Source organism: Lathamus discolor, chromosome 6 (genome assembly GCF_037157495.1).
Source record: "Lathamus discolor isolate bLatDis1 chromosome 6, bLatDis1.hap1, whole genome shotgun sequence".
Taxonomy (NCBI): Eukaryota; Metazoa; Chordata; class Aves; order Psittaciformes; family Psittacidae; genus Lathamus; species Lathamus discolor.
The window spans coordinates 50,882,179-50,895,150 of NC_088889.1; the positions used below are offsets into that span (position 1 = coordinate 50,882,179).

The 12,972-nt window shown below is 39.0% G+C and overlaps 1 protein-coding gene across 5 annotated transcripts in view; it reads left to right on the plus strand.

Annotated features, from left to right (window-relative positions):
- The window catches only part of LRRC56 (leucine rich repeat containing 56), a 66,617-nt gene that overhangs the window by 21,051 nt on the left and 32,594 nt on the right, over nt 1-12,972 (plus strand). For all 5 annotated transcript variants that reach the window (XM_065686823.1, XM_065686822.1, XM_065686824.1 and 2 more), the window contains 2 exons: nt 2,439-2,526; nt 9,662-9,722. In XM_065686823.1, the coding sequence (XP_065542895.1) occupies nt 2,439-2,526; nt 9,662-9,722 (149 nt within the window). The remainder of the gene's footprint in view (nt 1-2,438; nt 2,527-9,661; nt 9,723-12,972) is intronic.

Consider the following 12,972-nt stretch of genomic DNA (forward strand, 5'->3'; position numbering starts at 1 on the left):
GGCAGGGGGGAGAGAGATTTTTCAGAAGCAGCTTCCTTTCATGACCAAAGCTTGTGTCCAAGTCCAGCAATCCAAGTGTGTGCTTGTGTGCCAGGACATCAGCTAGCTCTCATTTCACACGTACTCTCATGCTGTATGACAGACAGTGTCATCTGCTGAAAAGGATTACTGCAAAATATATCTTGCAGTGAGGGATTTTGTGTTTACCTGGGGGGAGAAAGCAGTCTGTAGTTGGTAAGCATGGCTCCTTTGCAGGAGCAAAACAGCTTTTGTGGTGGCTGCATCTGGGGATAGAAAGTAAATTTCTGAATGCCATTGGGAACTCATAGGTTTTCACCTTAGACCTTTTTTTCTCATACTCTAGGGGGAAAGCAGGGAAGTAAGAAGACTTCTTGGGTTCAGCCTGCTAAAATCACAGTTTTTTAAAAAATAAAATTAAAAATAATTTCAGTGTTATAAAGACAATTCAAAAGTAAATGAAGATTTTTGGTAATTCTGTTTCTTAGGAGTCCAAGTCAAAATCTTACAAAGGGAGCCAGATTTTCAAGGGGGGATGCTCAGCCTTTTCAAGAAACCATGCCCTTTTAAGCTATTATTTCATGTACACACAGATTGTGTTTGGCACTTTGTAAAAGGATGCGGAACTATCATAGAATCATAGAATAGGGTTAGAAAGGACCTTAAGATCATCTATTTCCAACCCCCCTTACACTCACACTAGACCATGTCATCCGAGACTCCGTCCAGCCTGGCCTTGACCACTGCCGGGGATGGAGCATTTACCACTTCTTTGGGCAGCCTATTCCAGTGCCTCGCCACCCTCACAGTAAAGAACTTCTTCCTTATATCTAACCTGAGCTTCACTGTTTAAGTCTGAACCTGTTACTCCTTGTCCTATCACTACAGTCCTATCAGGGTGAATGAAGTTGTAGTTGCTTGCAGGCAGTGAGCAGGAATGTCGCAACTGCCGTTTTTCTCTGCAAAATGAACTGGATGTTCTTGTGGTTATTTTTTCTTCTCCAAACTCATAAACAGAAGAGGTCCTACACATTCCCTTCTAATGAATAATTCCCCCCTTTTTAAACAAACTAAAGAATGTTGTAACTTTTAATAGGAGAAAAACTTCTCTACTGTATGTGGAGGTTGTTGAATGACTTCCTGCCTTCAGCTTAAATAGAGAGGCAAAAGACAGGTGGCACTACTGACCCATGCAATTGATTTCATTATTGAGGGGGAAACACTAATGCCAGGGTCAGCCATTTCTTTGAAGTGGGCTTTTTTTAGCCCCATATCCTAACTTCTTTGGCATGGAAAGGTGAGAAAGTAACAGTTGTATCACTACAGAGCATCAGCTCTTTCAGGCAGTTATTGTGACACAAAAGCCTTGTTTTTCATCTTTCAAGGAGTGTTTCAGGCCCCTTCATGAACCACTAACCCATCAGGGACAAAATATATAGTTGCCTCCTGGTCTGTTTTGGTGAATCCATGCATGGAAGGATCCACTGAGCACCCAAAAATGATGCAAAGGACATGGTGGAACATGTAGCCTGAATGAGGGAAACTGGGAAGAGAGGAGCTGGTCAGAGCAGGAAGGAATAGGGGATAAGAACAGTGGTAACACAAGATTGCTTCAGCTGCTTGTGGAATTGCAGCCTGGCATCTTAGGACTCTATAGCCTTGCTGTAGTTTTCATTGGCTGTCCTAGAGCTTCCCTCTCTCTTCTGTGTATAACTTCTGCTTGTTTCTGTCCTCCTGCTTACCTCTGCAAGGCAAAACTTACATGTACACATCAGTGCAGACTTTAAGATATTAGGAAAGATCCTGCATTCACACACTCTTGCTGAATGCAGTGGTTGACCCTATTACTAAGATTTTGCAAAAATAATGGAGTATTTTGGAGGCTTCTGTTTGCATTGCCTAGATATCAAAGAATTTGCAATTCTTGTAATCAGTGCTATCTTCTTTCAGAAAAGTGAGCTGCTTGTGCTAAAATTATGTCTCTTTTTCATGGTTTTGGGTTAAAAGGCTAAACAATGTGTTTTGTTGAGTGTTACTACCTAGTATCTTTTTGATTACAGGTGACAGAGTAACTTCTTATCTGCTGAGGATTGGTACAACATTTATGCAAATCTTAAAGCATGGACATACTGTTTAAATGAAGTTAATTGGCATGTAGGTCTGTTGATTTGCAGCTTGAATGTAATCCTCAGCTTTGACTCAAAGAGACTAGAATAATTTGGAGCTATGAGGAAGAAATATCTTTGAATGCTAAATTTATTTCAATGTGATTGCACATCTAGCCATTTTGACCTGGAGCATATGTTGATAAAACACTGGTTGAAAGCCTTTCTACACCTTTTTACTTCTCATCTGGTTTATTGCATGTCATCTGGTTTATTGCAATGAAAGTATACATATATTTCTGCTTATCTTTACAGAAAATTTTGACAGGGGTAGATGATCTGCAGCAAGTGAATGCCCTAGAGGTGCGAGTAGATACAAGAGAGAACAGCTTGGGGAACTTTGGTAAGAAAACATTTTATCTTCTGCTCACTGTCTCAAATTTTCCTTTATTGTGTCTTGAAGCATGACTGGGGACTCAGAAACTAACCACCACTGTAAAGTACTTTCCTGCTCAAGAGCTCCTGAAACATGGTCTCCCTGGAACTTCTCATTCCTTGATCTCTGTTTTCTGTGAAGCTATAAGCAGGACTAAAAACTATGGCAGTGGGATGAGTGATGCTGTTTCTGTCTAAAGCAAATTAGTTTGAACACATTCCTCTTGAATGACACGCTTCCAGGCCCTAAATGAGCATTTGTTGATTACCTTGCCCTCTAAGTACTTGTCATTACTCTAACAAAGCAGTGGCCAAAGTTCAGCTTCTCTCCACTGTAAAGTTTTCCTGTGGGTGGGAAATTGCTAGTGGTATCAGGCTACTCATGCTGACAGCGGCCTGTCTTTGCATCCTGTACTGCCTCATTGAGCTGTGCTGGATGATGTGACAGAGGAAGGTCCTATAGATACCTCATTTTGGTGAGTCCTAAACAGCACTAATGCTTGCACTTAGTTTCTATGTTGACATCACTGCATTGAGGAAGTAAGGAAGTACCAAAGGAATTCCCTCTATGGTAGACTTAACACTGAGAATATGAAACCTTCCTTTTTCCCACTACTGACAGTCATTTTCTGTCACGTGGTTGTCACGTGGATGCCCATCACAACCAAGCCTTCTGCAACCAAGCGTTTTGCAACCAAACCTACTGCAGGATAATATTTTCTGTGCCAAAAGGAGTCACATCCCCAAACGTGGGCGCTGGTATTTTCAGCCAAGCAGTTAATTTTTATATGCAAGGGACTACAATGTAACAGCCAATTAGCTTTAGTGGATTGATTGATGTCTTTTTCAAGAATGGTGAAGCAAGTACAGTGAAGGGGGCTTTTGTCTTGAATTATATAACTGCTTTGTATTGGTTATTTGTTTATTTTGTAAATAGTTCTCTTTATGATAGGCACTTGATAATTTAAGGTAAATTACGTGCATTTCAGAAATCATAATCTATTCAGTCATGTTTCCTCCACTTGATAGGAAAATCTGATTACGCCTTTTCTATAACGCTTAAAAGTGCCGCTCTGATTCCAATGCCATTTCACATGAGCTGTGACAAGCAAGCAAAATATTTCACTCTTTTCACTCTGTACTTCTCTTTCCTTTCCATTACTGAAAATAAATCCCTTTCTGCTCCCTGTGGTTAGGCTTTTGCAAATTTTACAGAATGCAGAGCACTCTTCCCATATTGCACACAATTTCCATCTTGTTTATATCCCACCATTTGCACCAAGACTTGGCCCTCAAGGGCTATAAAACCCAGCAGCTGCAGGTGCCCACTGCTGTTGAGAATAACAGAACATCAAGACCAAACAAAATTTCCTTCTGTCCTTTTTCTTTTTACATAGCGCATTTCTGAATTTCCTTCCTGTGAAAACCTCTTTACAAATGTTATCAGGTGGCTAGGGCAGAACATTTGCCACTTAAAGCTTCCAGTGATCATCGGTTCTTTTTTTCACATGACAGCTGATTTTTAGGTGCATGGAGTAATGTGTACCTTTTTAGGAGTATCACAGGGCAGTTTGCACCTTCAGTGCGAATAGTGTAAGCAGGTCTGCTGTTGGAGGTATTGGGCTTGTTGTATGCTCTTTGTTAGCTGTCTGCCCCTAAAACTCTGCTGCTGACCTGGTCTCTGCTCACAGGGGTCTGGATAAATAGCTGGAAGAATTCCCTCTGGATAAAAAGAGGGAAGGAGAAGGGTAAGAATGAGACCAGCTGGAATGACAGAAGTTACCGTGTGACAAGAAAGAGAAGCTTTTCCACCATTAGCACAGTTAAGCAATAGGGGTATCCAGAGAGGTTTGAGTCTCTACCCTTGAAGGTTTTCAAGATCCAGCTGGATGAAGACCTGAGCACCCTCGTCTGATCTCACAGGAGACCTAGTTCCGAGCAGGAGGCTGGGCTTGGGACCTCTGGCTCTCTCCTCCAGACTGGATTGCTTTGCAATTTGGTGGTTTTATTTGCATTCCAGACCTAGCTAATTAACTTTCTTTACAGCCATATTAAATCAGTTAACTTTGCTCTTACGGTGTTCCTCAGTTGCAGAAGGTGGATAAGAGCGTCTTTGCTATCAAAAAGTTCTTTATTTCTATGATCAGTTTGCACTCAATAAACAATATTGCTTGACTGGTTTTATGCATAAAGATAAAATTGGCTGTGCAAGCTCTTAAATGGCCAGGTAAAATAGTTGCAGGTTGCTAAACTGTACGTAACTCTGAGTCACCTGGAACCTTGCAGCACTCAAATCCCAAATTTACACTGCAATTTCTACTTGAGAAACATTTCAATGTTTGCAGCCATACACAGACTGCAACACAAGCCCTCAGGGCCTACATCTCCATTAGCACAGTTTCCAGAGCGATTTAAAACATGTGACTTGAATTTTTCTCATGAGCATTCCAGTTTGGGATGTGCTAAATTTCAAAGCTCCATCTTGCTAAGCTTTCCCTGTTTGTCAGATCAGCCTCTCTACAATGCTGTGACATAGTGGGGAGGAATAGTTGCATTTCTTAGGGGTAGAGTGTGGGCTAAAACTCAAAAAGACCAATACTACAGTATTTTCGTGTGGTCAGTTTTAGAATTAAGGAAAGGCTTTATGCCAGAGCTGGAATCGGAGTCTCAAGGCTTGGGATAATTGTTGACATCTTTAGCTGTTTGTTTTCAGTGCACCCTGCTGAGTGACAGGTAAAACACTGAACCACCCTGGCAAGTCTTGTATCCAGCTTTGCAGATCTTGGACTTCTCTTCTGTGCTCTTCAGTTTGCATGTAGGCTTTAGCTCATACTCAAACAGATGGACTATTTTTCTTTTCATTAGCTTATCCCTTCAGTTCTGATTGATTGCTGACAGATCTGGGACTGCATTCATGCCCAGCTCATAGAAATCCCTGTTGAAACTAATGGTGGGATACAGTCATTTAAGACACTACGTAGTCCTCTTCTTTCTAAGTGATTTTAATGGCTACAAATCAAGTTACCCACAATGCTGTTCACTGGTACTTATTGAATTGTTGCCTGCTGGTGGCCAGGCTAAGCTGATTATGTGTCTGAAGACTGCTGCTTCCCTTGCACATGTTTTATCAAGGAAAACCTCTGCTAAAGGCTCAGAAGTAGGCACATGCTATTCTTCACACAGAGTCATCATCTCTCTTTCCTCTTGTTCTATTTGTCAGTATTTCTGATGTGAAGCTGAGAGACATTTGTTGGCAGCTAGCATTGCAGTGGCAGGTACTTGTGCGGTCAGGAGGCCAGTGTGCAAATAGCATCAAGGTGATGGATCTTACTTGATTTAACACACCTTAAGTGAATTAAATAGCCTGTTTAATTTATGTATCATGTTATTGTTGCTGCTAGAAGAGTGCAGTCTGTGTTCACATGTTCTGTAGGATCACATGTACCGTAAGATCAATAAAACATATAGGTGTCCTGGTAGCAATGCAAGTATTTGTTAGTAATTTCTTTTGTGTATATTTTTCTCAAGTCCATATTCCAGAAAGCAGAAGTCAAGCTACAATGATTTTTTTTTTAACAATAGAATACGTTGTAATGTCAACAAGTTTTATAAAAATAAGTGTTGTAGCTTGTAGAATATAATAAAACCAGCATCTTGCCTCTATTTCTCCTTACTCGTAGTCAGTTACCTAAACTTCATCTGTTGTACCAAAACAGCTCAGAAAGACATCCGCATTGCTACCTTGCTTGTGAAGTGCAGCACTTAAGGCAACATTGTTGAGTGTGCATGTTGTCACTCCCCCTCTTCCCCCCTACCCCCAGTTCCGGAGGGATGGGGAGGAGAATCGAAAGAATGTAACTCCCACGGGTTGAGATAAGAGCAGCCCAGTAACTAAGGTATAACACAAATCACTGCTGCTACCACCAATGATAATAAAGATAAGGGAAATAGCAAGGGAAGAGAATACAGCGCCTCAGCACCCACCAACTGATACCCCGCCCACCTGAGCAGTGATCTAGCCCTTCCAGGTAACTGCCCCCAGTTTCACATCCTGGGCATGACGTGCTGTGGTACGGAATACTTCTTTGGCTAGTTTGGGTCAGGTGTCCTGTCTCTGCTTCCTCCTGGCTTCCCCTCCTCCCTGGCAGAGCATGAGACTCAGAAAGTCCTTGGCCAGAGTAAACATTACTGAGCACCAACTAAAAACATCAGTGTTACTAGCGCTGTTCCCAAGCCAAAAGTCAAAAGCACAGCGCTGCACCAGCTAGTAAGAAGGAGAAAAATGACTGCTACTGCTGAACCCAGGACAGCATGTATCACTTTTATTCACTTACCTTACGCTTTGATTTCTTTTGCTCTTCATTTAGTTTTGTTCCACTGGGATAATACAGTAGAATAGTTTAACACTAGCGCATTGTTGGTGGTTAGTACTTTCAGAGACATGTAGCAAAAAGGGTATTTACTGAAAGGGAATCTTAGACCTATGAGATAACATTGTTCACCATTCTAAATTCTCAGCCTTGTACTGTGGTCATCAGTATTTTTCTGGACCATTCTTATTTTAGAAAGGTAGTTTCAAGATGAGGAATATATTGTTTGTACTTTAAAAATTATTGGAAGTTAGTATTGTTGATATTTTAGAGTATTTTTATGTTAGTATAAGAATAAATTGCATCCTTGCTCTCAGGAAAGATGCCATGAGGGTTAAAATAAAGAATATTAGAAGTATGTTGCTATATTTGGATAGATCTCTTATTTCTGTCATCTTCATTTTACAATATTCTTTCAACTTAATCTTGCAGTCTCTTATATATATATATGTGGATGGATGGAATTGGGACTATAAAACCATACAAAATTAAGTGGGCAATGATTTCTTAGCAGCAAAGAACAATTACATATCAAATATAAACCTTAAAGGAGGGAAGAACCTGCAGAACTGGATAAATACGCAAAAATCTTGTTGGTAGAATTTTGCACCACTGCACATAGCATACTTTTATTTCAGTCTCTTAAACAGCATATTAGAGCTTAACATTCTACAAGTTCCCAGGGATAGATTGTACCAAAATACAATAAACTGTCTGAGATGGAGGATCAGGTTACAATAATGAAATAACTAGATGTGAAAATGGTATTGTCAGCCTGTCACTCTGCCTCTTTGTGTTCTTTAATAGTTGCTTTTTTCCTGAACCAGCTCTAAATGCATTCAGTGGGAAGCTTTTTCTTGAGCAAGTCTCTCCTTTTTCTGTGAGGTAGTCTTCTTGTCTCCTCATTCAAATCTTCTGCTTGATACTTGTTTTTAAAACCCATTTACTTTGTAATGCTTTGCAGTAGCTTTCGCTTGGTAACCCTTTAACCTCTCTGGTTGAACCTGTGGCAAAGCTATTACCCACTGCTGTGCGGGGACTAGAGAGGCTACTGCATCCTTCTTGTTCTTTCCTTTAATGCTTTTGGGGAAGTCATTTCGTCTCTCTATGCTTGAGGTTTTTATCAGGAACATGGTAGCAATCTAGATTAATTAACAGATATCCTAGTATCAACACTGTCAGGACTCCAAATTGTTTTGTTACCATACTTTATAAAACTGATTTGATGTAAGAAAGTATGCCCTGCAGGATGAGGATGGTATTATAATTTTTACACCTTTTAGGGGTTATGAAAAATTATTAAAAAAAAAAAAGCTAGAAATGTGTTTTGGATTTTTAGTATTTTCTAAAGAGCTTTGCAAAGATGTGAAGTTCAATATTTGCAGTATAGCATGAAGGTTTATATGTATTATATGTGTTGTAATCAATATATGCGTGAAGGTTAATATGCATTATAATCATTCCCAACTAGCACTAGATATACATAATGCTTCTACTAAACCATGATTTATCAAAATCTTTTTGCTGTAAATGCTCTTGTTGTGTTTGGGGAAATGGGATGAACAACGTGACCTCCTTTGTTTGCTTTTGAAATCCCACTCCTGTTTTCTTTTGTTTGTTTGTTTTGTTTCATTTTGATCCTTTGCAAAGAGCTGGAATGATGTCCCTCTGGACACTGCTAAGCCACCCATGCTAGAGAAAAATTACTCAGAGGACTTATAAAAATATTTGCTTAGAACAGATTTTAATGTTTTAGCAATGATCCAGTTTGTCTAAAATTGTTATTACCTTTACATGGTTGCATGTTATACTGGAGGGTGCTCACCAGCCACAGGTGAACTACTCTAGTGGGAATGGGTAAAATTTTGCTGTTGTCAATACCTACTGTTTCCCGGGACTAGAGCTTATGTCTGAGTTACTTGGTAGCTTGGAGAGATTTTGTGTATGAATTTGGTTCAGAGATACCTGCAGAAACAACCAAAAAGGGAAATCTCTCTTGGGAACAGAAAAAAGCATTAATCAAAATAACAACAGAATACTGAGGTATTCACAGATATGAAATTTGTACAATTGAATAGTAAGCAACAGATGAGATCCAGAAAATTAAAAGGAGATGACAATGCATATCAAAACAAAGTAGGATTTTGGGGACCTCTGAACTATAAATTGTGAAGTTATGACATGAGAAATTATGCTATTGTTGTTTGAGTCAAAATTACATTTTGAAGAAGTGTTACCTAGCTGTGTATCCAATAAATCCATCACTACTTGACATTAAATTGGTAGAAAAATATTTCTGGGGAGAGAAGCAAGAACATTATGTAGAAATCAGAGGTCATGGACTGCTATACCCTGAGCATCCCTTACTTCTTCAGAGTAATCACTCAGTTAACAGGCAATGACTGTTGGGAATGAGACCAAAGAAAGCAGTCACCCATCAAGCCAGTTTCTATTGTTGTCTGTCTGGAAAGGTGCTCTGTCGGAACTGTCAGAGCGGGGTTCCAAAAATTATAGCAGGATAGTCATGCAGACAGTACGTATATGGTGCAAAAATGCAAAGGGTAAAATATTTTTTGAGTTAAATAATCTCATTAATTTTCTTAGAAGAGTTCTAGCACAAGTCTGGCAGAAACAGGTAAGAAGTGCATGTAAAATTAGATGCTTCAACTTGTAATTTTCAGCAGTTTCCTTTACTCCCAGATCTGCAAAGTGTTTTTTATGCTGTTCCCATAGGTGCCTATCTACCTAATCTGAGAGAACTGCGGTTGAACAATAGCTTGCTTACGTCTGTGAGGTAAGAAATTAATGATAACTGAAATAAACATAAATAATAACAGCCCTCCATTTTATTTAAGTGATAAAAGCTTCATTTGTGCTGCTGTGCTGCTTTCTTTTCTTCCATTTCCCCATGCCATGATAATGGATTAAGTCATGAATATATGATCCACGAGCACATAAGTTTAAGGACAAGACCTTCGCTGAAATAAATCAGTGTAGCTGCAATAGTGACAATGAATTAGCCCCAGTCTACCACCAGAGAAGTTCCTGTCATACTTGAAGTCCATGGAAATTTGTTACAAAGAGCTAGAAATTCACCTCTTACTCATGTCTAGGCACTTGGATTTTGGAGTGTTTCACACTTTGGGCTTTTATTGTGCACAGTAGTGTGTTCTATACAGGTCAGACCAGTTCTTCAGCTGATAAAAGTCACTTTGGCTTTATTTGAAGTCAATGAAGTTGGGTTTATGAGAGCTGCTATGAAGACTGCATGTCCCTGGCTCACTGAGCTTCATGAAAATATCATGTATTTTCTTGCAGAGAACTGGGGAGCTGGCACGTTGGGAAGGTAGAAATGAAAACCATCACAATGAGGAGGCAGACCTGTCTTCCCTGTCCCATGCTGATATCTGTACTACCCTTGCTAATTAATGCATAATGGAGAAGTACAGTTCATATCTATAAAGGGCTGTGTAAAACGCCATCCTTATGTTAAATAGGACTGTTTTCTGGCTTTTCATGGCAATCTGCTAATTTTTTTTTTTTTTTGAAAAAATAAAATAGAAAAATAGTGATTTTTGCAAATTCCTGTTAAAGAGAATATGTTCCCTGATGGTAAACAGCAACAAATTCTTCCCGGTCTCATGCATCATCACTGAAGTAGCTAATGAACTTCAGTTGTCACACTTTGATCTTATTTTCTGTTGGTCTGGCAGTGAGGTTAAGTATTTGCAGTGTATTTTATTTTTTTTTTCCACCTTCTAGTCCATAACATGGAAAAGTAGTGATTCTAGGTTGCTGTGATTATTTTACTGGCAACCAACCACTATCATAACTGTGAAATGGCTCTATTATTGCAATGGAGGAGTAAGTAGTGGGTGAAAAAAAATATTTTTTACAGTATCAAAAAATATTTTAGTATATTAACAAAAAAAAAGTGTTTTGTTCAGTCAGAAATCCATATTCTTTTCAAACGTGTCAATGGAAAATGGTTTGACAAGTCCTGTTGGTCCTGAACACAGGGTGCAGTTCAGGGAAACAGAACTGTTTTGTTTGACTTATGGCTTTAGTAGGATTTTGCATATCCCTTTGTATTCTGAGATGCTAGTTTCTATCATGAAAAGTTTTGTTAAACCATTTTCTGTGACCTGTCATCCTTGTGGTCCTTGACGCAGGTAATGTTTGGTCTCAAGTAGAGTTTTGATTTGATCAACTATAGTGTAAGTATATGCTATATTTTTTTGGTTTGGATATCAAGTCTAATATTGTGATGCTTTCCAGGCACATAAACCCTAGAAGAAGCTACCCATTCCTCCTTTAAATAAGCATGCTTTTTGTGTGCCAGTTGAATGCAATTGTCAGAGAATAGGTAAAGGAAGAAGACGACTCTCTTCGGTCTCCCTGTCCAGAACTCAGTCAGTATAGTTACAGCAGTAGCTTCCCTTTATTAATTCCCATCTTTGACAATGTCATTGATAAACACAGATCACTTAAAGGCACAGTCCATGCAAGCACAGCCTGAGTACTTAAACTTTATTTTTCGATGTCTGCATCATGTCAAATTAATGCCCATTAAAAAAACACTGCAGCCACGGCAATAGTGATGTCTGGTACAGCTGATGTAACATAGCTGCTTCCATTCTAGCAGGCTGTTGCCATTTACTTAATAAGGTTTAGAAACATTATTTCTAAATTAACTTGTTGATGTTTGAATTCTGTCAGAAAGTGATTCTTTTGTTGTATTTGACTAAACCCTGGCAACTGAGGGTTTTGGGGATGATAGGAAAAATGTTCTTTTCACTAAAAGCAATTCCCACAGACTTTCTCAGCCATAAGGTCAGAATCATTGTGGTTGTAATTTGAAAACGGGCAGCAGATAACAGGAAATGTCTCGTAAGGACAGACTGGAAGATTGGTTTGTTTACTGAAAAGAAGGTTAGGGCAGAAAAGCGGGCAGAAAAGCAGGCAAAAGGTAGAGGTTATTTTGCATATACTTCGAGTGTTGAAAGAAGACGTTCTGTTCATGCTATATTATGTGAAAAAAATTGTATTATAATGAATCATTATAAACAAAAAACTGTCAGTGTGTATGCATGAGTGGTTAATAAGATGGGAAACTTGCTTTTTGTCACTTTAGTTTTGTTTTGTTCTGTCTTGCAGAGTACAATTTCCTAATTGTTTTAGGATGAAAACATTGTTTTCAGTTTGAAAATTGAGGAAGAATTCTCTTAATAGTTAACTGCATATAGGGAGATGTCAAAATAAGGATTTATGATCCTGACTTTGGTTACTGATAGGTTTTTTTTATTTTTTTATTTTTAAAACACTTACTCCTATCAATCTCATGTAGGAACTGAAGTTGTGAGGATGCTGAGGTGCGTGTTGATTCAATAGAAATTAAAGGAGGGATGTTCGGGGCTTGAGGAATCAAGGTACTTGTGTATTACAGTTTTGCATGGAAGGGCAAGGCTTGCTACCTCAGTGAGTTTGGATATTGGCTTTTCCTGGTAGTTCCTAAAGAAGCTCTGATTTCTTTGTTGGGGAATGTAGTGGAACTACATTAGTTGTGAATTCATGGTCCCTCCCCAGCCCTCCTAAAGCTTGTGTTACTTTTGAATACTTGAAACTTTGAAAGGTTATGTCTAAGTGCAGGATATCATTATCAACTATTTCATTTAATCTATAAGGAAAATGTATCCAAATTTATTTGCACATAATCCAGCCTGGCAGTTGAAAGGGAATTTCTTTTTTGGCTGTTGCTGGGTTTTAGTTTTTACTGGCCTTTTACTAAAGATGAACAACTCTGGAAAATCTAGTGTACTGTGGAAAGAAATTAGTTCAGATTGTGGTTAATTTTCCAAATTGCACGAATTTAATGAGGTCCTTTTTTCGGTGACCTTTGTCCATCTGCTAGCAGCTAAGAAATTCTAGATTGATGAACTGATAATTGAGGGTGAAACATGGAGCCTATTCTAAAGAGTGCCTGTTAAAAATTGTCCCCCCCTTTTTTTTGTGATGACACACGGTCCTCCTCTTAGTCTCATCTT